This window comes from the organism of the source record quoted next, unplaced genomic scaffold (genome assembly GCF_019419815.1).
Source record: "Pyrus x bretschneideri cultivar Hongxiangsu unplaced genomic scaffold, Pyrus_bretschneideri_v1 Contig74, whole genome shotgun sequence".
Taxonomy (NCBI): domain Eukaryota; kingdom Viridiplantae; phylum Streptophyta; class Magnoliopsida; order Rosales; family Rosaceae; genus Pyrus; species Pyrus x bretschneideri.
The window spans coordinates 125,167-150,218 of NW_025999814.1; the positions used below are offsets into that span (position 1 = coordinate 125,167).

Genomic DNA, 25,052 nt, shown 5'->3' on the forward strand with positions numbered 1-25,052 from the left:
TTGGTTCTTTCCCGTTGCCTCAAATCCCTAACGTGCAGGAGCAATTGTGATTAGTGCACATTTTCAAATGCACATTGGAAGTGTATTCCTCAATTATAGGAGATAGCTTTACATGTATTCAAACTCTATTTGATTTGTATTAACAACCTATTAAAGTATTCAACGAAAGGTTCATTTGAGGGTGTGAGGAGAGAGAAATGAAGGAGAATGAAAGAAACAAAAGCTAGATAAAATTGGAGTGAGGAGGGCGGGAGGAGAGAGAAATGAAGGAGAATGAAAGAAACAAAAACTAGATAAAGAAAACCTACCAAATTGTTTTCATTTTGAGTACTCAGTGCACATTTCCTTCTACTTCCTTCCAGTTCCCAGCACACCCCCCCCCTCCCTCTTTTCTCCAATGAAGACTTGGGGCTCATTTGGATTTGCTTTTAAAATGATTGAAAGCGCTTTTATAAAAAAAATATTTTTAGGTTCCAAAAGCACTTGAAGGGTGCTTTATGCAAGAAGCACTAGTTATGTGTTGAGAGTTGTCCCACATTAGTGAGGGGACAAGTTTGCTATGTGTTTATATGGTCTTGGGCTACTCCCTATATTGCCAATTGATTTTATGGTGGAACCTCAATTTCATCATGGTATCAGAGCAGGTTGTGTTGTCCATGTGTTAGGCTTGAAAATCGGCCACATGTGCAGGGGCATGTTAAGAGTTGTCCCACATCGGTGAGGAGACAAGTTTGCTATGTGCTTATATGGTCTTGGGCTACTCCCTATATTGCCAATTGGTTTTATGGTCGAACCCTAATTTCATCATTATGTGCTTCTTCCATGAAGCACCAATTGGTTTCACGGTGGAACCCCAATTTCATCATTATGTGCTTCTTCCATGAAGCACCACTTTAAGTGTTTTTCCAGGATTTACATACATTTTTACTAATGATTGGTTTTAGAAACATTTTCACCAAAAGGACTTTCAGTCATTTTAAAATTACATCCAAACGAGCTCTAAGACTCCTTATTCCTGCAGAACTAGACAACCGCAGTAGCAATGGACATTAGGACTCAACAATAGCAGGAAGCATAGGCGATGCAGACGTCTTTGCTTTAACACAAACGACAGATCGTTTGTTACGTGTATATATATTTTTAGTTCTTAAGTCCTTGTTTAAGTGGCAAGAGGTGGATTGTCATCCCACATCGGTGAGAGAAAGAAAGAGTTTAAATATAATAACTCCACTCTAACTAACACCGTATTGGTGTTGTTAGAGTGGGACCATATATTAAAAGTAATGTGTTTTAGCTAGGATTTGTTATTTGCTGAACTAGTCAAACTCTTAGTTGTGGCCTTGAAGACGGTCACTATACCTTCTTGATGTGGTACCAATATTTGATAATATTTGGTTGCAAGGGTTCCGATATCAGTTACTGATGCACCGCCAACTCAAATTACACGGTAAAACCAAAAAAGTAAAAAATACAGGCACTGTCACTAATTTCTGATGAAAAATTACTGGCACCTAATTGTAGTGAAATTGGTAGATAAGGAAAATAAGGAAAACGAGGCACCTAAACCTAAAATGCCTCTAAAATAGTTGGTAGATATATGATGATGAATACCTCTATACGTCCCTTTCCTTCATCATTTTATAAAATCTCAGCATTGGAAGAGAAGCATGTATATGGACTACTTCAAAAACTTCGAGTTAAGTAACACATAAAATATCATAATTAGTAACTCCAAAGAAATGCAACCACAGGGTGGGTGGAAGCAAATTTAACAATGCATGATAATATGGTTTAGCTGACTAGCTACACTACTTGAGAATTTTCATGGACGGTGACCTCGGCCTCCACCAAGCATCCATTACAAAATCGCCCTTGCCGGCCTGACAGAAAGTGTCCAGTGCAATGAAGTAAGACCAACCCCAACTCGGACTCGAGGCATCAAACCAGTGATTAGTAGCTACATGAATAGAATAGATTATTTCACTTATATAAATACACACGCACGCACGCACACGCACACGCACGCACACACAAAATGTATACCTTCATGAATAAGAGCGCATTGTATATATATTAATAGAACGTGCGCGTCCAATCTAATACCAATTAATTAGCAATAGCATGGAGAGACTTGAGATATTTAAAATATTTAGGCAAAGCTTCCTTTTTCGATGTGGAATATCTAAACGTAGTTAATTATATATCCACAGAAAGAGTTCAACCTTTATTTGCGTATAGTACCTTTTTGACAATGATTAGTCTTGCGATTCATTCGACAGACGATGCGCAGGGAAAACTCCACACAAGTTTTGGAGCGAGGAGGGAGGGTTTCTGGATCAGCCAGAAAGGAGAAATATGAGTACCTTTTCCGTCCGAGTTTCCCTTAGGATAGCGCACTATCTTCCTGTAACCACAAACAGTACGTGAAATTTAAGGACAATGCCTCATTTATAAGTTGATTTGATCTTCAAGAGCAATGCTTCATTGGGCACTTTATCTGCTAGACTATATTTCAAATTGCATAGCAAAATTGGCTAAAACAAAAATTATTGATATTGGTGATGGCCCATGCTTGGTCATGTTGGTGGAGCAATACTTTAGTACTAAAAACTATTTGTCGTTGGAAAATTGAGTCCCATGTAGTATTACAAAATAATATACAGTTTATAAGTGGAAGGTTCACTACTAATGTCATTGGGGTAATTTGATAAAAGTCACATTTAATAATAGGTAGTTAAGTTGTGGATAATATCAGTGATGTTGGTGGGTGGGTGGTGGATGATGTTGGGTCAAAAGGCTGACCATGCTCGGCACAAGGGTATTAAAAGAATAAGTCTTCAAAATGTGAGTTGGCTCTAGTGAATGAATAATGAATGGGCTCTTGAAAATACGTGTGAGCTCAAACATAATGAAATTGACCAATTTTTACGTGAAAAGTGGTTTTCCGGTGTGAAACTGTGTGGATCTATTGTGAGGATGCATGTTAGAAAATATAGTCCGACGCTTGGAAATATAACAAGATAATATACATTTTATATGTGTAACAAAGACTTTTTAACTAAAATGGTCCCTGAGATTTGCACAACTCCTCAATAGAAGTAGTCCATGAGTTTGTCCATTATCAATCATTTTGGCCATTCCATGAAAATTCTCGATTAAATAAGGTTAAAATAACAAAAATTTGTCAAATCAGTTGGCCCATTATTTATTAAACTGAGGGTGTTTTTGTTATTTTGGTCCTTATTTGATATAATTTTTTTGTGGAATAACCAAAATGATTGTTGGTGGACAAACTCAGAGACTACTTCTATTGATTTCAAATCTCTAAAGCCAAAGTGATGAGTTATGCAAATCTTATGGAACATTTTGGCTAAAAAGTCGAGGAGTTGACGCGTTGCTGAGCGAGTTTCTGGAATGTATCTCTTTCGACAGAGTCAAATTATTCGGCGCTCAAATCCCAGTCGTCGTCCTCCAACGCCATTGTTGGACAGGAAATTCAGAGAGTTGCAGAGTGCCAAGTCACAGACTCAGTGAGTCACCACTCTTGCATTTGCAGAGCATTTGAATTTTTGGGGTTTTGGATTTTGACCTTTTTGCCCTTTTTGCGACATGAACGTCTCTCTCAAGCGCCAAAAATGAAGAAAGTAATGGTGAAAAATCTGCAGCCGTTACACACGTGATTTGGGGGTTGAACTCTTTACATTATGATGTTTATGTAACCAACCCAACAAACAGCCTTTAGGCTTCCTATCTAGGCCCGTCATCAGGATGGCCCACCAGGCCCAAACTATTTTTCTTTTATTATTCTTTAGGAATTTTCTTTTAATCATGGTTTTCAATCTGATTTAAGGAAAACGAATACCACACAATAATACAAAAGAAACGATCAAGGTGCATACCAACCATCGAGTGGAACATCAAAGTCAAAACGACATGGCAGACTATGAAGATGGTTTCTAGTGACACTTAACAACATTTTTGCATCCTTTACAAAACAACTTATGTTAGACATGTCCAAAGACAAATATGACATGGTTGAGAACTTGAGACGATTTTAAGAGAGCCACTCTCAAAATTACCCTTTCTTAAGTAGCTAGAGCATGAACGAGTTGGGAAGAATACATTTCAAATCGGCAAATCTAAATACGCAACAAATCACCCAAAACTTAAGAAAATGAATAGTGAAGAAAGGAAACCACCACTTTCAACTTTCAGGAAGATTTTCAATCGAATGAACCCCTAAACCATCAAGAAACTGATTAGCCGCAAAACCCACTGAGCACCGCGACCACCACTTCTTGAATCAAATGAACCTCTAAATCATCAAGAAATTGATCAGCCGCAAAATTCACTAAGCATCGCGACCACCATTTCTAATTTTCACGAAGATTTAATTTTGCAGAGGATGAGAAGGATACACCACCTAAGGAGGATACACCTATGTTGAGTTCACTAATTTCATCCTGTTTGATGTTTGTTTTAGACGTTATGCACACTTCTCACTTTTCTCCTTAGTCTATGGGTTTTTCTCCCACCTTAGGTTTTACTCATAACGAGGTTTTGTGAGTTTTACTACCAATGCATACTTTCTTAAGCTTGAGACTCGCATTTGTCCTTTGTGCCGTCAACTTCATCAACTGTTCTACCTTATTTGCTAAAGATCTGATGTGATGTTTTGTTGAGTATTTACACACTCAAGGGGGGAGTGTTGCAGTTATATTTGGAATAGGAATGTGATTGTGTAAATCCTAGTCTATATAGGGATATCTTTTATATTCCTTTTAGTAGTCTAATTCATATTAGAGTTGTAATCCTAAAAGGGTAAGATTTTACCTATCCTACTATTATAAATAAAGGTACAAAGGGGTTATACAACACACACCTCATTATTAAATCTCTCTTTTCTCTCTCTCACTACCGTAGGCCTCTCTCTCTATTCTCTTAAAATAGCTCACTTAAATAGGTTTACAACATGCATAAGTTTTTTTATTGCTAGAAAAAAAGTGAAAATTAAAATATTAAGTATAGGTCCAATTAATCAATTGTAATATAGATAAAATCATATGATGATGATGATTTTTCATCTCAATCAAAAACTTATTTATGAAAAAATTATACTCATATTAATATGTAAGAAGATGAAAATTTTTGGGGCCTGCAGAAATTCAGCACCCTATACACTGCACCTTTTGCATACCCCTAACGTCGCCTCAACTCCGACGACAATGACATTGACCTCCACTAAAGTGACTTTTGTGGTGAATGTTGGGAACCCCACCAAAAGCTCTGAACCTACGAGTAGCTATAAGAGGAAAATCAAATTGATTCTCAGTAACTCCCTCAGCCAATGTTAAGTAAAGTGAAAGATGGGTACCCTTTGAAGTACTATTTCCCTTGGGATATATCATTATCTTCCTGCAATAACCAACAAATTAGTGTAAAGTAAAACTCCAAATAACGTACAGGTTTTAATGAAGATGCATTGAAGAAAGTTGACAGTTATAAAAAAGAATGCTTGCTTAGTTTATTATCTCTGGTTCCCTGCGGTGAATGGTTTGGAGTAATAGCATTCATCTTTTAACTTTGAACATTTCTTAATCTTCCAAACATGCGTGTACTTTGCAGCATTCTTGATCATTGATATGCAGGTTCCTTTGCCTGCTCTTCTTTCTTTACGGACAAAGACCTCCGCTCCAAACACACAGGTGTCATTAATGACATATCCATTGGAGGCATCAGTAAGTTCTTCAAGGGAGATAAGTTTATTAAAACCCACATCAGTCGCCTCCCCATGAAGGCACTTTTGCATTATCTTATCATCTAAGTACCGCAACACGAAAAAAAAAAATCAGTAAAATTGAGCAATGTGTTTTACATATAATGAAATATTAACTGTTCTATATGATCTGCTGGATGCATGAGAATTAAATATAAATAGATGGGTATATAATATACGGAAATGAGTTCTGCACACTCCCTTGATTCTTCTTTTGATTAGATTTATTCAATACAAAGACAAAAAATAAACTTAGGTGTTCAAGGGGAGAAAAGGAGTGTGTGGATATCACTTAGAGAAAACACACATACACGTACACACATCATGTATACCTCGAAAAACCACGTAGGTTCCCTTTTCCTGATCAAGGCAATGCTACCTGCACCACCGTACACACATCATATATGGCGATTCTTTGGAATGCTACCTGCACCACCGTGTCCTCTGCCGTCTTAAAACATCCATGGGTAATTCGAGCAATGGAGAAATACAACAAATTTGAAGTCCGGGCGGTGGCTTCGCTCTCATGCAGCGTTGTTGGATTGCTGGCCTCCTGCGCAACATTATTCTGCGTGGTTCACGCAACCAGACGACGCCCCTTCCCACCCCCTGCACCCCCCCCTCCACCGGAGCAAGTAGTCCGAATTCAAGTGGTGTTCGACTCCAATAATCAACAACCGGCGATACGTACGGAGCAATTGTAGTATTTTAATTGTTTTAGAGTGAACGGTTCTAATTTATATATATATATTTTTTTTTTCTTCTAACTTTTGCGTGCTATTTTTTTTTAAATATCCCTAACTGCTAAACATTACTTTAGTCTAAAGTAGGAGGGAAATTGGCACTATTCATATGAACAGTGTTTTGGACCACATTTTAGTTTATTTACAAGATTGCCACTATGGTGAAGGCGGCTGGGTTAGTTCGTTTTGGGCTGTGTTTGCTGGGCTTACCTCAATTGTTGACGAGGCTGGCCCTTTGGGTGTTCAAATGATGGGAATGCCCATCTAGGGTTAGGATCCGACGGCCCGGATTAAAAGTTTGGAGGATACTTTTGTCATCTTAATTGTCGGAACTGATTGGGATCGATGATGAGGGGATTGTAGGGCAAACGGGAGGCCATTATCAGTTTCTGCTACTCTCCGCAAACCCAAATTTCTTCGTATCGTTCCAGTATTCAACGACAAACCCAGATCCCTAAACGCAAATTTCTTCATTTTTTTCCCTCCTCCCGTTCCTACAGGAGCGTCAGATGTATCCAGATGAGCTGATCCTCAAGTCCAAGATCTTCAAGGCCACATCGTCACCAAAGTCATCGAGTACGGCTAGAAGCATGTCGAGCTTCGAGACGGCGATAGCACCGACGTCGGCAAGAGCGGCGATTAGACTATCAAGAAGTTTGTCGGACTTCATCAACGAGATCAAAGCTGATCAGAATGTTCTCTTTGATCTGGTCTTGGTGAGTATCGTGATCCCAACTCTTTGTTATTATTAGTTCAATTTCTCTGTTCGAGTCACTGCAGAGTTTTCTGTCACTCAAAAGCAGGAGTCGCTTCGGCTCTTCATTGTTCAGCAGCTACACCAGAAACGATTTGATTTGATTACGAGTCTTTATCTGTTTGAATAATTATATATATTGTTCGGCTGTCTGCTATACAAATTACCACAAAACAAGAAAGATTTAGTCACAAGTAAATAAAACTATAATTCTCTCTTAATTAATGCTGCAAAATCTGTGTTGGGTCAATAATTGCAAGCTATTTTTTTCGAGAAACAATCAGATTATTGGATCTAAGTTTCTAATTGTTTTAATTTTGAGGCTTCAATAAAATCAGCACCCACAGCTGGAGGAGTCAAGAAGCCTGACCGCTACCGACCTGGAATCGTCGCTCTTCGGTAAGTTTTCAACACAATATAGTTCAAATCCTCTAAATCATGTTCTTGAATTTTACAATTATGTATCGTGTTCTTTGCATTTCGTTATCCGAACTCTATTCGTTGAATTTGGTTACCTAAATCGTGCCTAATATTTGATGTGGCCAGTGGCTTTGTTGTATGGCTGGCTGATGTGATTTGGGAGTGTTTTTAGTCAATGGGAGACAGGGGACAAAGGTGTGGGGCAGCGAAGTCACGTGGGATTAGGAATTTAGGATAGTAGAGTATTTGCTAATTTATAGGATTAGAAGTCTTCCTTTAGTTTTGTCTTGGTGTGATGAAAAAAAAAATGGGTGAGTAATTTTAACTCCTGTTTAAGGTAATAACATGTGAATTGTTCTCAGGTATATTGGAACTAAATTTTTCATGATGCTCTTTCCTTTTCTTTTCAGTGAAAAAACATACTAAAGCAACAACGTTATGGTGGTGGGAATAAGCGTTCTCAGGTATGTATGGATGTGTGATATGAATTAGCTGACTGGTGTTGAAGCATCAGTCAATAAAAAACAGATAGGATCTCAAATATTATACATTAATCCATGCATAATGTTTTTGTTATCCGCCCTGCATCAAGGTGAGAAAGGCCTTCTTTATTTCTGGCTCAATTATTAATTGAAAACTCATTCATATTTTTTCATAGAAATTCTGTCATTATGCACTGCTGTTTAATTGCTCTTTTTGGATTTTCTAGCCAAAAAGTAGGTCAGTGTATATTTATTTAGCTCCCCTGATTTTTTTTTTAATTTTTTTTTTGTTTGTTTTGTTGGGTGATGCAGTTTGATCGAATCAGGTTGAATTGAATAATCCTTGAAGTGACAAGAAGGAGCTGACTGAGCAAGTAATAATTCTTAATTACTTACATGTTTTCATTTTAATTTATGATTTGATTGGCCCTCATAGAAATTTCGAGCTCCATAATTGTTAGACCATTGATGTGTTATGAGTATTGATTAGTGTAGTTGTGTAAATATAGTGTATGGGTGTTAAGTAATTCAGATGTTATAGATGATCTCAGAAGGGAAGGGGTATCCCCTTCTTCTTTTTTCTCTTGAACTCTCTCTATCAAAAAACTAAAACATGGCCGCCAGTTTTCTTATCCTTTAATCGCCGATCTCCTCAGGTTTGCCTCAAACCGGTGAAGGAATCAGGGGAACAGAGCCCAGACTATAAGAGGTATATTTTCACATCCCTAAATTTTTATTTTATTTTATTAATTTCAATCAGATCTGAGAATTTCTAAGTCATGGATCTATGAATAGTGTGTGTTGAGTCTCTGAGCATCTTTATTTTTTTTTTTTTTCATCAAATGGTCTCTGTAGTGTCTGTGTGTGTTTGTGCATCCATGTATGAATATGATCTCTGCAAGCTCATTATTGTCCTGGGAAACCACCTAAATTATTGATACCTTGCTTTCTACGTACAATGTTATCAAGTTCTATTTTCTAGATTTCTGATTTTGGGGTGGAGGGAGTGCTAATATAGTAATTTTCAGGTATTTTGTGTCTTTTGGGTAACTTTGTGATATGCAGTTGATTTTAGGAATTGATTTATGGTGGAATGCACTGACATAAGTTATTGTTTTTGTTAATGCAGATGACGAAAATTGACCCGAGTTCAAACTGAAACAATATGATTATTTTGGTTATGGTGAGAACTCAGAACCCTTTCTTAATCTTTCCTGTTTTTGGAATTGAGAAATTTGGTTAATTTTATGATGATTCACCGAGAATTTGTTAATTGCTTTAATGCATATAAGATAGGGTTTCTGCTTTGTAGGATCTATTTCTGGTCTTTAGAAATTGCTTGATTTGGTATTGTCAAATGGTATATGAATTTCCATGTTCACTTTGTCAGTATGTTGTTGTAGTAGTTTAATTGGATGCGATATAAATTGAGGTGTTGACATGAAATCGGACACAGGTAGTTTTCCTTGATTTCACGGGATAAAGTTGTAGTTTGATTTAGGCTATAAATGATAACCAAATTAAGTTGAATGAGTTGTCACAATCAGAGACGGCTGATGGCATTTTGAACTGCTCAGATACAACTGAAGTGGAGAAGGATAGCTCAGTGGTTTCCTAAGGTGCAATGCTACTTCAGAATGCTTTAGTTCAGAAGCCAGCAGAATCAAATGACAATCTTGGGCCAAGAAAGAAATCATTATCTGATATTGGGAACCTACTGGTATGCTTCATTATCCTTTTTGAACCCTGCTTTATTTTTCTTAAAGAACTAAAATGTTTTATAGTGAGTACTTTATTCTCTGCTCTATTAATTTTCTTACCCTTATATGGGACTGTTTGCACTTCAGAAGTATTTTTTTAAGGTACTTATGACTCCTAATTGCCATTTTGCATTCAAAATATACTCTTGCTTGCTGCGGTTTACCCCTTGGAGCATTTCATTTTGTTTCTCCTTACTCTCTGACTAAAAATTTTTAAACCCTATATAGGTGAATGCAGACGCTGCAAAACCTGCCTTAAAGAACTGTAGATGCTGAAGACAAAAAAGAAGCAAAGGATACATTGCAAGCATAAGGTTGAGATATGGAAGAGAACATTATTCTTCATTTGCCTACGCTTTTTACTACAAATTTAATTTATATGCTGGAAACTTACGGTGTCATATCATAATTCAATACGAATATATTTGGATTATTGGATAAGCATCGGCCAATTGGAAGGTTATTAACTTTTCTTATAAAGAAATCAAAGTCATCTTCTCATTTTTTACGTTGAAGATTTGGTTGCATTTTAATATTTATAGGCCAAGATGAAAGAAAAAGATTAGGCTAATTGTTTATGAACCCCTAAAATCTATAGTAACCTATTGGAAATTATATGATATTTTAGATGTCCTAAAGGTTAACGTGCCAAGTCATTATGCTGGCACTATTCTGTTTTAGTATTTGTTGGATTAGAATGTACTCATTGTTTTAACTGAGTATTATTTTTGAACTCTTATGGAGCTTCTTTGGCATGGTAAGTTAAGTTGCATATCCTTTTTTTCGTTAACGGAATTCATTATCTTGCTATATTGGCAATTAGCAGTGTGTGACAATTGGTAAAGTGTACGAATAAATGTGTGGAAGTTTGAATTGTACATATGAAAGTGAATTTGAACAACTCTAACGATTGAATTTGTAACACAGTTTAGCAGTTTTTTTCAAAAACTAACTATTTCTGCCAAATACTCAAGTATTATGTCTTCTACTTTTCTACTTTCCCTTTTCTGTGTTTTCCCCATGTAGTAGGCTGATTACATGAAACAATGAGTATAATACTGATGATGCAATATGATCTACAAATGAATGGTTTCTTATGGCATGCATATCCATATATAGCAAGCAAAGTTTCACTTAATTGGTTATTATATTTGATTTGAGTTAAACTTGAATTCCTGGATTTTGACTTTTAGTTTGTTTCTCTGTTGCAGAGTTGGCTTCATTTCATTCTAGTGACTCTTTAAATAGGTCCAAGAACTCACTAAATAGGTAATTGTCTTATATCTTCTTCCCTCTTTGTGTTTATATTTATTTTTCCTGAGTTGTGTTCGAATATGACAAACAAGAACTACAAGGGCAGCTAAGAATATCCAACAATCCATTACCGGTTGAACAACTAATTGGCCATATATTTTAGTACAGTTAGGTCAGGTTTTTGGGGATGGTTGTCTCTCTATATATTTGTTTCATTTTCTCTCATTTTGGGTATTCTTCTCTTTTCTGTGTATTTATTCTTTGTTTTAAGGTCAGTTGCCTATTTTTATTTTATGTTTTTTTTTGTGGGTTTTCAATTCGTTAATTTGTGACTCTGTTTAGATTTTAATTTCTTCTTTCGTTTATGATTAAATTGATGTTGGGTTTTGGTTGTTGAAAATATGATTTTTTCTGCTTAAGCTTCTTGGCATTTTTCTGGGATTTTTAGGCTTTCAGTTGCAAGGGTAACAGAAAACCCTAAAATCCTAGAAATCGGTATTGGTATTTGTATTAATGAATTTCCATTTCTCTCCCAAAACAATTTGTTAATTGAAAATTGTTTTCGTTCTGCCGAAGGTGGTAGTGAAATTGGATTTACATAATGACAGAGAAAATAAAAAGGCCTTGAAAGCAGTCTCCAGCCTTACAGGTATCAATTTTTTCTTTTAAGCATGTTGGTTTAATTTGGCTCCGTGAAAAACTTAGAATATAATAAAAATGTAAAAACAATTCTGAATTATTTTTCATTCATCAGGACCCACTAAGTTCTTTGTATTGGTTGATAAGTTAATGAAAATTTGTCAAGTTTTATGTTTTTATGTATGCTTATTGTGTATAAAATGATCCATGTCTGTAAAAATTGAACCTTTGGCTTATTTCTATTCAAAAATTAAATTTTTCGATCTGCTTTTTCATATTGTGGGATGAGTATTTTGTAAGAACTTGACCTTTGGCTCATACATGTGTAAACCTGAGGATTTGGAGTTGTTTTCTCTGTTGGTTATGAATTTTACGTGACTAAATTGGTGGTTTCGTATATTAAGTTAAGTTACAAAGTAGATTTTTCCTTCGTTTTGGAAAAGTGTGTAGATGAGATTATTTTGAAGTTCCTGTTCATTACAATATTATGATTTTGATAAGAGCTTTGTCTACATGTTTTTTGTTGAGTAATGGTTTACTTGGTTAGAAGAAACTCTTTGAGGTTATGTTAAAATCTATTTTGTGGATGAATCTAATTAGTTAAATTTGGCGGGTTTAAGTTATGTAAGAAATTTAATTGCAAAGTTGAGTCTTTTTTTTTTCTGAGTTATGTTAATAATTCTACCTAATTTTTTTGTAAATTCATGGTTGGGTTTAAGTTATATTATTAAACATGGATCATTCAAGTCTCAGTACAACTGGATGTTTGTTTACTTGCACAAATTTTTTGTGCATAGAAGTTTGTTTCTGCTTCTCAGGTTCTTTGTCCCCGTGTTTATTAATTGTGTTTTTCTCTATTCATTTGGGTTGTCTCAGTGATTGAAGATCTTAGTCAAGGTTCTTTCCCTATCATTTCAAGCTAGATTAGCTGATGAGTGATGCTCTTTGTACTGGTGCGGTATCATTGGTGCTCACTTTGTATTTTTCCAATCACTATATATCTGCTCAACTCCTGGGTCAATTATTTGCCAGTAGAATGTTTAATTGCTTGATCAATGATGTCGATTCAATTTGAAGAAGAGATAGTACTTTTGTTCAATAGGGATTGAGACTCATATATGAGTAAGATGTCCCAATTGTTCATTGATTCTTAGGTGCTATGTCTTTTTAGTTGCTTTGTGTAGAAACTATTCATGCCTATTGCGCCTAATACATTCAAGTCTCGCAGCAAAGCGCGGGCATATTTTCTCGTGATATCCAAAAGGATAGACAAACTACCAGCCTAGCAATAGAAATCTACATATACCTGAGGCCATGGCTCCAAATCAGTGGGAATGCATTTTGAGATTCCAACAACCAATGTTGAAACAATATAAGGGATATGAACTACAACATTTTCATATCCCCTTCAAGTTGTGATTGGTAGGGATGTATTTATGCTATTCCTACCAATCACAACTTGAAGGGGAGTTTGAATACCGCGAAAAACCCATTGGAATAGCTATCAACAACTTACAAGATGATGAATTGCGCTTTCAGGTACGACTAGCAAAATTGTTGAGCTTGGGCTCAGAGAGGAAGTGGTTGAAATGTGCTGTTGCAGATTCTGATAAGTGTAAGCTCAAAAGGAAAAAAGCCAGTGAGAGAGAGTAGAGCTAGAGAAAGAGTGGTTGTTAGAAAAGTTGAGGAATCTTTGAACCCTCCTCAAAGACTCACAAGATATGCAAGTTCCACCGTACAAAATTCTACACTCCAGGCTTATCGCAATTCAATGGAATACGACATGCACAACTATGTCTTCTTCCGTCTTAGAAAATCACAGGGTAATTCGAGGAATACAGAAGTACAAGAAATTTGAAGTTTGGGCGGTTGCTTCGCTTTCATGCAACATTCTTGGTTTCCTGGCCTCCTACGCTACATTTATATATGTGATACACGCCAACCAAAAGAACCCCCACCCCTACACCGGAGCTGGCGATTCCCGCCCCTACACCCCTTCCCTCCTCCACTGGAGCTGGCGATCCAAGAGACGGTCCTCGATAACAACCCAAAAGTGGTCAGAATACCAGTAGTGATCGACCCCAACAGTCAAGACAAGTGATACATACTGAGCACAATCAAAGAACCGGTCAAGGGACGGTCCCTCGAAACAATCCAGAACTGGTCAGAATTCAAGTGACAATCAACCCCAACAATCAAGAAACAGGAATACAACAGGCGATCGACCCCGTAAACCATCAAGAAACTGATCAAATGCAAAACCCACTGAGCACCGCGACCACCACTTCCAATTTTTCGAATGAACCCCTAAACCATCAAGAAACTGATCAGCCGCAGAACCTATTGAGCACCGCGACCACCACTTCCAATTTTCAAGAAGATTTTCAATTGAATGAACCCCTAAACCATCAAGAAACTGATCAACCGCAAAACCCACTGAGCACTGTGACCACCACTTCCAATTTTCAGAAAGATTTAATTTTGCAGAGGATGAGAAGGATACACCGCCTGAGGAGCATGAGACTGTTGTGCAAAGAATTGATGAAGGAAGACAGCATGGCTGACAATGATAATTTGGGGCAGTAGTTGTATACAATTACAATAGGGCGATGTTCAGTGCATTTACGTGACAAGATCGACGTTAACTTTGTTACGTCTTACTTTTTCATTTAAACAATTCAATTTGAACAACATGTAGCTTTCGATTAAATGAAAAAGTAAGATGTAACAGAGTTAATGTTGATCTTGTCGTGTAAATGCATTGAACATCGACCTATTGTAACTGTATACAGCTACTGCCCCAAATTCTCATCGTCAGCCATGCCGTCTTCCTTCATCAATTCTTTGCACAATAGTCTCATGCTCCTCAAGCTGTATCCTTCTCATCATCTGCAAAATTAAATCTTCCTGAAAATTGGAAGTGGTGGTCGTGGTGCTCAGTGGGTTTTGCGGCTGATCAATTTCTTGATGGTTTCGGGGTTCATTCAATTGAAAATCTTCCTGAAAATTAGAAGTAGTGGTCGCGGTGCTCAGTGGGTTCTGTGGCTTATCAGTTTCTTGATGGTTTAAGGGTTCATTCAAAAAATTGGAAGTGGTGGTTGCGGTGCTCAGTGGGTTTTCCGGCTGATCAATTTCTTGATAGTTTACGAGGTCGACCGCCCGTTGTATTCCAGTTTCTTGACTGTTGGGGTCGACTGTCATTTGAATTCTGACCAGTTCTGGATTGTTCTGGGGGACCGTCCCGTGACCGGTTCCTTGATTATGCTTTATATGTATCGCCGTTTCTTGACTGTTGAGGTTGACCACCACTAGAATTCCGGAGGACCGTCCCTTGGATCGCCAACTCCAATGTAGGGAAGGGAATCGCCAGCTCTGGTGAAGTGGGGAAGGGGTGTAGGGGAGGGAATCGCCAGCTTCGGTGTAGGGTAGGGGGCTTCTTTTGGTTGGCATGTACCACGCAGAGGAATGTAACGCAGGAGGCCAGGAAACCAGGAATGTTGCATAAAAGCGAAGCAACCCTCCAAACTTCAAATTTCCTGTACTTCTGTATTCTTCAGACTACCCAATAATTTTCTAAGATGGAAGACACAGTTATGCATGTCGCATTCCATAAAATTGCGATAAGCCCTGGAGTGTAGAATTTCGTGTAGTGGAACTTGCATATCTCGTGAGTCTTTGAATAGGGTTCAAAGATTCCTTGACTTCTCTAACAACCACTCTCTCTCCGACTCTACTCTCACTCTCACTGGCTCTTTTTCCTTTTTACTGTCCTTTCCAATCAAAATCCCTATAGCGCAGTAGCACTGAGAATGATACTTCTAGGGCTGGTTCAATATGGGATACCGAACCAAAAACGGCATATCAAGTTCCAAACCGACTATTTTCGGGATAGAAATTTGATGACCGATCCCAAACCAAAAATTCGGTATTCCCGAAATATTTTCGGTATTTCGGGATTTCCCAAAACCGAACCTGAAATCATCCAAACCTGCATTAAAAATTAAAATTTTAAAACCCCAATTTAAAATCAGAGACAATGGTGAATCGATGAAAATTGAAGGTCGAGAGAGAGACAGAGAGACAGAGTGTAGAGATAGTCAGACATTCGTCTTCCTCATGGCCTGATCCCTTAATTCGAAACCCTAAGCCCCAATTTGAAACCCCACACACATAGAGAATCACTGGAGAGAATCAAAGGTGGGGATGAAGCAGTGAGGTGTGGTGGTGGTCGAAGTGGAGAGAGTTGGTCGGAGTTTGATTGTGAGAGGATGGGTGGGTCTTCGAATTCGAGAGGAGAGACAGAAAGACTCTGAAACTTTGGCTAAGGCAGAGATGGGAGAGACACTTTGTCTAAAGAATTTGAGTCTTTAGACATCTTTTTGCAAACTTTACTTATTTTAATATTATATAATAGGCTATGTTTGCAGTTTGCTTGGTAGTAATTTAGACAACACACAATAGTCATGTGCTTTTCTGCACACTTTGTTCTTTGGTAGTGTGGGAAATACGAAGCAAAAGGAAAAGAAGATTTCGAGATTCCTGAACAAATGAAATCTAGAAACCAATCCCATACCAAATATTTCAGTATTTTTCGGTAGGGGATTACCAAAGTTTGGGATAGTTTGGGTTTGGGTTTGAGATTTTTTCGGTTTGGTTTGGGATTTTTGAGAATTTTTTCCAGCCCTAAATACTTCTATGAATAATATATATAGGGTGGTAAGTTTCAACTTTTGTCCCTAGATTTTGTTAATTAGCAGAATCATCAACATTTTGTTGCGAGGTTATTTTGGCAACTAGGATTGGGTGAGGTTGGTTAAGATAATAATACAGTTAAGTCGGTGGTTGTTGTAAGCATCCTATTACACAATTAGAGTGTGGGAATACCTGCAACCGTTGAATACAACTGACCTATTCCATGCAACTCTTAACGCGCTGATCACATGACAAGCGGATTTGAGAGGTCGGTTGTATACCACGGTGTTGTAAGGAAGAATTCCACATATATGGACGGCACTTTGCCGGGTTTGAGCAATGAACTTGAAGAACTAGTTTTAGTGTCAAAATGACTAGCCAAGTTTCACTATGTATAGAATTCAGACAGACATCTGATCTTGCGAGTCAACTACAGTACCCTATCATCAGTAACATAATTCAGAATCTAATCTCTTACAGGTGCCCTACACAACTAAAATTAAACCATCACAGCTGTTTTAATTCATCGAGCAATCCTTTCTTCTTTGGCTTCAAGGGCCTCCACTTCCACGGTTGATAGAAGACCAACGATGGTCTTGTATACATACCGCTCCTTTCTTTTCCTGATACATTTGGGAGCAAAGTGGCAAACCACTATCAGTAATTTTCACTTTTTCTAACAACTCTATCAACTAGAAAAAATGTTACACACAAGGTACTGAATTCAATCATATCAATCAGAGGGTTGTAGTTCGGTAAAATGATGTTCTGAAGCTGGAGGGTGAATAAACCCTTGATACTCACACATAATATAGGGGCCGCTATCAGTGGGCAAACTCTTAATATTGATTGAGAAATTCAGTACAACCTTGCCCTGTCTTCCTCACTTTAAGAGAGTGAATTTGCCAGCGTGTAGGACTTTAGCATCTGTATGTGCCTTGGATAGGTTAACATTCACACGGAAACAAAGTATTCAACGAAAGGTTTGTTTGATAACTATTTCATATGTAGTTTTTATTCTTTCTTGATTGAGATGGAGGAAATGCATATGGAGGAATGAGGAATGAAAAAAAATGGAGGGAGGAGGGCGGGAGGAGAGAGAAATGAAGGAGAATGCAACAAAAATTAGAAAAAGAAGCCTACTAAAATTGTTCAGTTTTTAGTTTTCATTTGAGTACTCTTCTAGTGCACAGTTCTTCCACTTCCCTTGAGTTCCCAACACCCTCCATCCCTCTTTTCTCCCATGTATTTCCTACTCCTAGTCCTAACAAAAAGGTGAAAACTAAAAACAAAAAATGAAATGGTCAAACAAGCCTTAGTTTCCCTTTCCCGTTTCTATGCGGGACGACCAAATCATTCTATAGGTAAAGAATGGAGGCCATAGTCTTTGTTGTCAAGCATTTTCCTCCTTGAAGTAGATCTACACAGGAGTGAACTGGTGATTGTGAGTTAGGTTGATAAGTAAGAAAATTACAGTTCAACAGTGTAGTGATTCCAGGAGGATTAAGGGCAAAAGAAGATATAGAAAATATATGATCTTGGTCTTTGGGAGACCAGTAAAAGGTTGTCTGTAGACTCTGTACCCTAGTGAAGTAACTAATTACCAGGTTGAATCTGAAAAGAATTCCCCTAGAAACTATTGCCAAAACAAGAAGAGCAACTTATAGAGAGAAAGAGGTGCCCACAAAAAAATGCCAAATACATGCATAAAAATCAATGAACATAACTGCAGTAATTTAGTTTATTTAACAACATAGACCATGAAACTTTCCAATTTCAGCGGAAAAAAATTTCAAAAACATAGTGGGTAAGAGACATACCGAACAACACTAGATCTGTGACCAAGTAACTTCACCAGGTCCAATCCAGTACTACTGACTTTACTGAGAGAGAGAGAGAGAGAGAGAGAGAGAGAGAGAGAGCCAGAAAGGCGAATTAATCACGCATAAATTATATACTAGCATGTAGGCTTCACCATTTACTCTCTTCCTATCTTAATTAAACTAATTGTGCACAACAGCTAGGAAAAGGGGAAAAACTTTCATTTCTGTAAAAACACAAACCTGACTGGAGCATACTCAACTCCACGGCATCCCTTCTTGCTTATTCTGGTTTCTCTTACTGAAGCTACACTTTGAACGACAATCTAGAAGATGAAATACAAAAGAACCGTAGTAAGTGGGTACAGGTTAAAATGTTCATTCACATGATTTGCAAAATTTCTCATATAAGGTAGCATAAACACATATTAAATCAAAGAAGCAACAAAATCGAACCTCATACAGTTGTTCTCTAATTGAAAAGGCAATTGCCGGCTGCAAAAGAAGAATAACTTCTTTTAGCAAACAGAAAAACATCAACATTCCAAATTTGACACAAACGAGAAGCCTTTGCCCAAATTAACTGCGTTCCCCAAAATTGCAATCATTTTAAAATTAAAAAAAAACTCTGAGTGTGATGACTTACACCAACTTCAGGGTCTTGAATACCTAAATCTGCGCAGAAGGTTTTAGCAAACTCTTCGTGATCAGTTTCGAAGTTGTTCGAGTCTTGAAATCCACCAAACATAGACAAAACCCATGAGTAAGAGCAGGATGCAGTGAAATGATAAGATGAAACAAGAACTCTCGAAGCTTACGCATAGAAACTGGTCCCTAATGACAGTGCGGTTCACTCGAAGATCAAGCTGAAAGTAGAAAAACATCGTCACAACAGTGTCAACAAGAAAAAAATACATGGAAAGGTTGTCACTCTCCGCTGTACATGTCTTGCCCCTCAAGTGATCGAAATTCAACAATTTGTGACTGACACCAGACAACATAGTCATAAGCTATCAACATTAAGCATTTAATACAAAATTTGATGGGAAAATATTTGACAAAGTTGAAATGCCAACCTGAATGGCAGAAGCAATGACTGTAATGAAACCCGGAGGAAGCTTCAAGTCTTTTGCTGTCCTCCTCGCAAACACCACAATCTCCGAGTCAGGGTCTGTCACCAAAACCACCAAATATCAAAACCCAAGTTTCAAAATTTGAAATAAAAAACACAAACAAAAACGAAAATTTAGAAAAATCCAGAGAAATACCAGATGGGTTCCAAGTGAAGCAGTCTTTGAACCTTTGGCCGTCGATGTCGAGGTCCAAGCGAATTGGTACGAAATTCTGAGCTGTTGGCCTGCCCCAGTGTGAAATTTGTCAACACAATCAAAACTTACCGGGAAATTTTTCATCTTTTCCATGAAAAATAATTTATTTTTCCAGGAAATTGAAGACGAAAAGCAAAAACTTCAGAGAATTCGAAAAAATTAGAGCAAGAAGAAGTAAGAAACTCACATTCTGAACTTGACAGGGCCTCTGGAGGAAGCCGACGGCTGGCCCTTCATGGCTTTCTCCTCTCTTTCTCCCTCCTTCCACCATTTTTTTTTTTTTTTTTTTTTTGTTTCTTCAGTTTATTGAATTTCCGAGATTCCTTCTGCTTTTGTTTTGTTTCCCGAAAATACCCTTCCAGATGCGTTCTTCCTTGATTTTTTATTGACGGGTTTGTTAAGTTGCGGGTACGTTTGAACTCGATGTCTTATGATCCATTAACCCAACAATTGATTGGATTGGGCCAATGCGGTCCTACCCGCCAGTTTTTTTTTTTTTTTTTTTTTTTTTTTTTTTGGCTCCCTCCCGCCAGTTGTGGATCAACATTTTATGGAACAAAAGGTAGGGGAAAAAAAATTACAAGCGGTGTTTTACATTAAATTACACTAAGGAGAAAGGAGAGGAATTGAACTTGAGACGCAATGGGTTAAAAAATAATGTTTTAACTACCAATACAATTCACCACTTGCGTTTAATTCTTTTCTATTATGTGCAAGCCAAATACTAACTAAATAAACAAACTTGTATTTTTTGTTGAGTTTTCTTTTTAAAAGTGCAATATTCTAAACAATTCTACTTTACAAAGAGGGTGATTAGAACTTTTTTTATTGAAAGGAGATTAAAACTTGAGTAGAAGGGAACGGAGTCAACGGACACACCAACTTAACCAATTGGCATGATATCTGCACATTTATTTCTTGGACTTTTAAAATACAAATTTTCAATGCGTTTTTCTTCATAAATTATCTTTGAACTGAATCCAAATTAGTGACTGGAAGATCATGGGCCCATAAAGTCCAACAGGGCAATAATTTAACGTATGAAATTGTGTTGACTCTCTATTTGTAATTTGGATGGTGCTATCCACATATCTCTTTTTACCTCCTACATATTTCATGTTAATTTATATCATTTAATCTTCTTCAATATATTCGACCCTACAACAAAAAATTGAAAAAAAAAAATATGAAAGGTAAAAACATGTGTATAACCTAACACTTTTCCAACTATATTGACTCTCTATTGTAACCCACCAAATTCACATCTCTTGATGTTCAAATTCTGCTCATAGCAAGGGAATAGCTTGCATATAGCCTTTGTTCCATACCTCTTTTTCTATCGCTTAAATGACTAGTTACGTGATAAGAGATATAATTATGAAACGAGAACATAAGTTTTCAAGTGATGATTCGAGCTGGTATGGTTTGGTTGTTACGTTGTTGATTGGGCTTGAACCGGTAAGGATTGGGGTACCTAACATGTACAGTGACACTCTAGACCTTGGATAGATTTCCAACATGACATCATTGATGAGGATGACTTGGTAGCTAATTAATTAAACTTTTATAATTCCCTTGGTGGTCACACAATTTTAATCAATAAGGAAGATCATTGCCCCATTTGCCATTTGCCATTTTTCTCTGATTATCAATTTAGGTCCCTTAGTACTGCTCCTGATGTAATGTAACCTAGTGGTTGGTTCATCTAAGTTGGCCTGCCAAGAATATAACAAGAATAAATAAAAGGGTGTTGTGGACAACAAACTTTAAGCTTAGCAGCTGAAGAAGATCTTTCGCTATTTCAATTGTATGCACATAACAAAAGAGATAGATACAAGTAGATACGCAACTGGTTTAAATTCTCTTTAGCCGTTGAGACTACGAAAAATAAGGTTTAGCTTCCTAGTAATTTTTGAGACACCACCCCCACGTTTCAAGAAATTGGGTGGTCAATGTTTCCACGTCTTAACATTATTATTAAGATCAAAATTATATGCTTATAACTTTATCATCTATCTGTGAATTAATCCGAGTTAATTTCTGCAATCAAAACGATAGGAATCATGAGCATGATGGCGTGCACGTCTAAGCTCACCAACACGTGTAGCATGCAAGTCAGGTCTTTGATGAGGAAGATAGTTGCTAATTATAATTCTTCATCACGGGAACTAAAAGGCAACAATCTTGTTGTGATCACAAGGGACTTTAAACCACACAATTCCCACCTAACAACGCGAAAAGCACAGAAGAGAAAAAAAGGAAGTGCACAAGGAAAAATAAAGACCAAGCATGGCCCTATATTAGCAAATTTTCTACCCTCGTAGCAATATTTCAAAAGCCCCATGTTTTCCTTCACCGTTACTTCTGGAATAAGTGGGTTTGATGTGGATTTTGAAGATGCTTCTGAGAAATACAAGAAGTACAAAATACAACTGTTATATATCCAGACACAGGTGTACTAAGCTGGGCTTAAATATATTCTTTTTTCATTCAAGTTTAAATTTTCTCTTCGAAAATTAAATTAGATTATAGCATGTGGTCTAATATCCTAGTAGATAGGGTATTGTGTTTCTCCCCATACATCCCGAATTCGAAACTCCTCCCTTACCCTATATTATTGTAATAGTTTCGAACTCTCTCCCCTCCCCTTAATAAGATTATGAAAAAAGAAGAGAAAATGCAACTGTTATATATTTGATAATGTACACAAGATTGGATGTAGCCAAAATATGTATTAAATCTGATTTCTTTTGAGTAATTAACAAGTTATAAACCACCACTAAGACAAAAATGATTTGTCTGAGAAATATAATTCAACTAACATCTGTCTGCTCTAGTGATCTTCAACCTTTTCACTGTGGTCAAGAATATCCTGTGTTTCAAAGCCAAAATATGAGAAACACAACGTTAGGACACAAGTATTATGAAAAACGGAGGAGAGGTTGGTAATGGAAATAGAGTTATTAAACGCCCGTTGGATAACCATTTCGTTATTTGGTTACCGAACCAGCAGTCCTAGGGTTATGCGTACTTACTCCCAAGGCACATCTCCAACCAGCATCCAGTCCCCTTCTTGATCTTCATAAGTTAACACATGATATTTGTCCGAATGAACATGATTATTCTCGGGACCTGCTCCCAAAAAATAGTGCCCAAATTAAAATACATAAATAAAAAGGAAACCCAAATATGATTTGATCTCATAAACTGGTGGTCCTATATAAATTTGTTAATTTTAATAAAAAATGAACTCACATAGAATGGTAGTCTTGAACATGAGGCAAAGAGATGAAATCAAAGCAGAATAACCATCGTGGTCAAACAAATTCAATTTTCTACCAATTGGAATGCCCTCCAGGTAGACCTTCACAAATAAGGAGGGATGGCGCCTGTTGTCTGCTGCGTTCCCTGCAAGTGTGCTCCTCAAGATAGATTTGATTGGCGGCCAGTTTATCAGTGCTTGCTCCCTGAAAAAATGTCATCAACTTTCAGTCATAACATATATACATACATATATATTAGTTTATATATATATATATATGTGTGTGTGTGTGTGTGTGTGTAAACCACAAAAGCCAACCGAGATGAGGGCTTTTTGCTCGTCAGAAAAGGAAAAAAAAAGAATTGTGCATTGGGGTGGGTTTTCATACATACCTTGGGGTTGAAGTGGAAGACAAGTCACTGTGATGAGAAGGAGAGATGCTGAGGCCAAGTCTCAGATCAGTGCTCAAATCTGTTCTGGTGATGCTGAGGCTATTGCAGTAATTTCCATTGATTTTCCGAGAAAGAGAGGAAGAAGATGATGAAGCAGTAGGGCTAGGAAGATGATGATCAGGATGGTTGCTGCTATCTATTGAAGAAGATGATGAATGCGCTGCAGCTTTTCTTCCCATTTTCTACTCAGATGTGTTGAGAAACTTCAAAGTGAAAATACATAAAAAGCCGCTATCTCAGGCCATGAATCTATGTGCATAATATATATACACACACAACTACACCGGAAAAGAGATGTAGCCAAATCCAAAACAAAAGACTAGTCAGTTTGATTTTATTTTGTTACAAGGGTGGCCCACCATGTCCATGCAACATATCCCACGTGGATTCATTTCTCTAATTAAAAAAAACCTTCAATATGGTTGCCTAATTTGGACAACTCTCACACCATATAAAGTTAATGTCAAGTTAATAAATCCATAATATGAGAATCTTATGTCTTTATGAGAAATATTAAACGAATGACACCTAAAAATATACCAAATAGTTTGGTACCTGAATTAAATTTTTATTTAAAACCAAATAACCTACTCAGGCACTAACAGGTGGAAAAAGTTCTCAAGTATTCAATTAACTTAAAGGAATCAAATTTAATTTAATCTCCTTTTACCTAATGTATAATACTTGTCTATCTATTTATTCTGGTCCTGTGTAATGTACTGACCATCTTCCCCAAAAGTGAAATCTTTTCTCCTTTTTCTTTTTTATTTCTGGTCATGTTTCTGTGTAATTAACCATGCAAGCTTGGCAATCAAATTGCATGCAGGCCCTCTTTGATTATAAAGTTGAAGAGTAGATAAAATGTTAATTTAATCACATTCAATGTCCCACTTCCAGATTGTACAATTTTTTGAAAGCCCCCAATCAAATTGAATATGCATACAGAGGCTTTTAATTAATTCCTGTGTGCTACTCAGTTTGCTGTCAAGGAGAAATGTTCAATTAATTCAACGGCTGCAGGGGCTCTTCTGCTGTACGGTTGTGAGTTCATAAGTGAATGACAGAGAGAGAAATTTTTAGGTTTTTTTTTCCTCTAAAGCAGCTCTAGGTCCTAGATGTTCGTTTTACAGAAGGTTTAGAAAGAAGGGTGTCGATCGGACTGAGAAATTATTGTGTGTTACTGAAATATTGTTAAATGGTATAATTAATTCAAGGTAATACAGAAAGGAGAATATAAAACAATTGTATCCAAATATAAAATCGTTGTATACATATTAATTTATTATATCACGTGACAATGTTTCAGTACCATGCGATAATTTTTTGTAGTTAAATGATGACATCCATATATAGGGCCATAGACAACTTAGACATACTTGGATTGGTTAATGTCTCCCTTCTCAATAATAATTGTGTGTTAGAAACTATGTTAAACAAATTTAAGAGCTTATAAAATATTAATCTAGAGCTTTATCCAGACACAATGGACCAACCAAACCAAGGAATTTGATGGGGCAGACAACTGTTTCTTTATTATCTAAGAACCCTAGCCCTTTATAAGAAATAAGAATAAAAAAACAATATGAAGGAAAGATGAGGAAGCAAGGGCAGTTTGCTTAATTAGTGCCTAGTGGAGACAAACAAACAATTAATAAAAGTAACAATCTCGT

The 25,052-nt window shown here is 36.9% G+C and overlaps 2 protein-coding genes and 1 pseudogene across 2 annotated transcripts; 1 reads left to right on the plus strand and 2 right to left on the minus strand.

Annotated features, from left to right (window-relative positions):
• The first annotated feature begins 6,587 nt into the window (after positions 1-6,587).
• Positions 6,588-9,308, plus strand: LOC103957212. Its single transcript, XM_048574701.1, has 5 exons — positions 6,588-7,235; positions 7,596-7,672; positions 8,685-8,736; positions 8,832-8,884; positions 9,305-9,308. The coding sequence occupies exons 1-5, from the start codon at positions 7,029-7,031 to the stop codon at positions 9,306-9,308; spliced, it is 393 nt and encodes a 130-aa protein (XP_048430658.1). The 5' UTR covers positions 6,588-7,028.
• Positions 9,309-16,855: 7,547 nt separating this feature from the next.
• Positions 16,856-19,958, minus strand: LOC103950347 (annotated as a pseudogene).
• Positions 19,959-22,334: 2,376 nt separating this feature from the next.
• LOC103950348 (auxin-responsive protein IAA31) lies at positions 22,335-23,677 on the minus strand. Its single transcript, XM_009361544.3, has 4 exons — positions 23,323-23,677; positions 22,924-23,135; positions 22,704-22,800; positions 22,335-22,540 (listed from the first exon to the last, which is right to left on the minus strand). Exons 1-4 carry the CDS (start codon positions 23,559-23,561, stop codon positions 22,486-22,488), a joined length of 603 nt encoding a protein of 200 aa, XP_009359819.1. The 5' UTR covers positions 23,562-23,677; the 3' UTR covers positions 22,335-22,485.
• Between the last annotated feature and the right edge of the window lie 1,375 nt (positions 23,678-25,052).

Coding starts and splice junctions, on each gene's coding strand:
- LOC103957212 (XM_048574701.1), top strand. CDS start 7,029: ATGTATCCAGATGAGCTGATCCTCAAGTCCAAGATCTTCAAGGCCACA. Junction 7,236..7,595: donor TTCTCTTTGATCTGGTCTTG/GTGAGTATCGTG, acceptor TTTAATTTTGAG/GCTTCAATAAAATCAGCACC. Junction 8,737..8,831: donor ATGATCTCAGAAGGGAAGGG/GTATCCCCTTCT, acceptor CGATCTCCTCAG/GTTTGCCTCAAACCGGTGAA.
- LOC103950348 (XM_009361544.3), bottom strand. CDS start 23,561: ATGGGAAGAAAAGCTGCAGCGCATTCATCATCTTCTTCAATAGATAGC. Junction 23,136..23,322: donor TCTTCCACTTCAACCCCAAG/GTATGTATGAAA, acceptor ACATTTTTTCAG/GGAGCAAGCACTGATAAACT. Junction 22,541..22,703: donor GTTGGAGATGTGCCTTGGGA/GTAAGTACGCAT, acceptor TTTGAAACACAG/GATATTCTTGACCACAGTGA.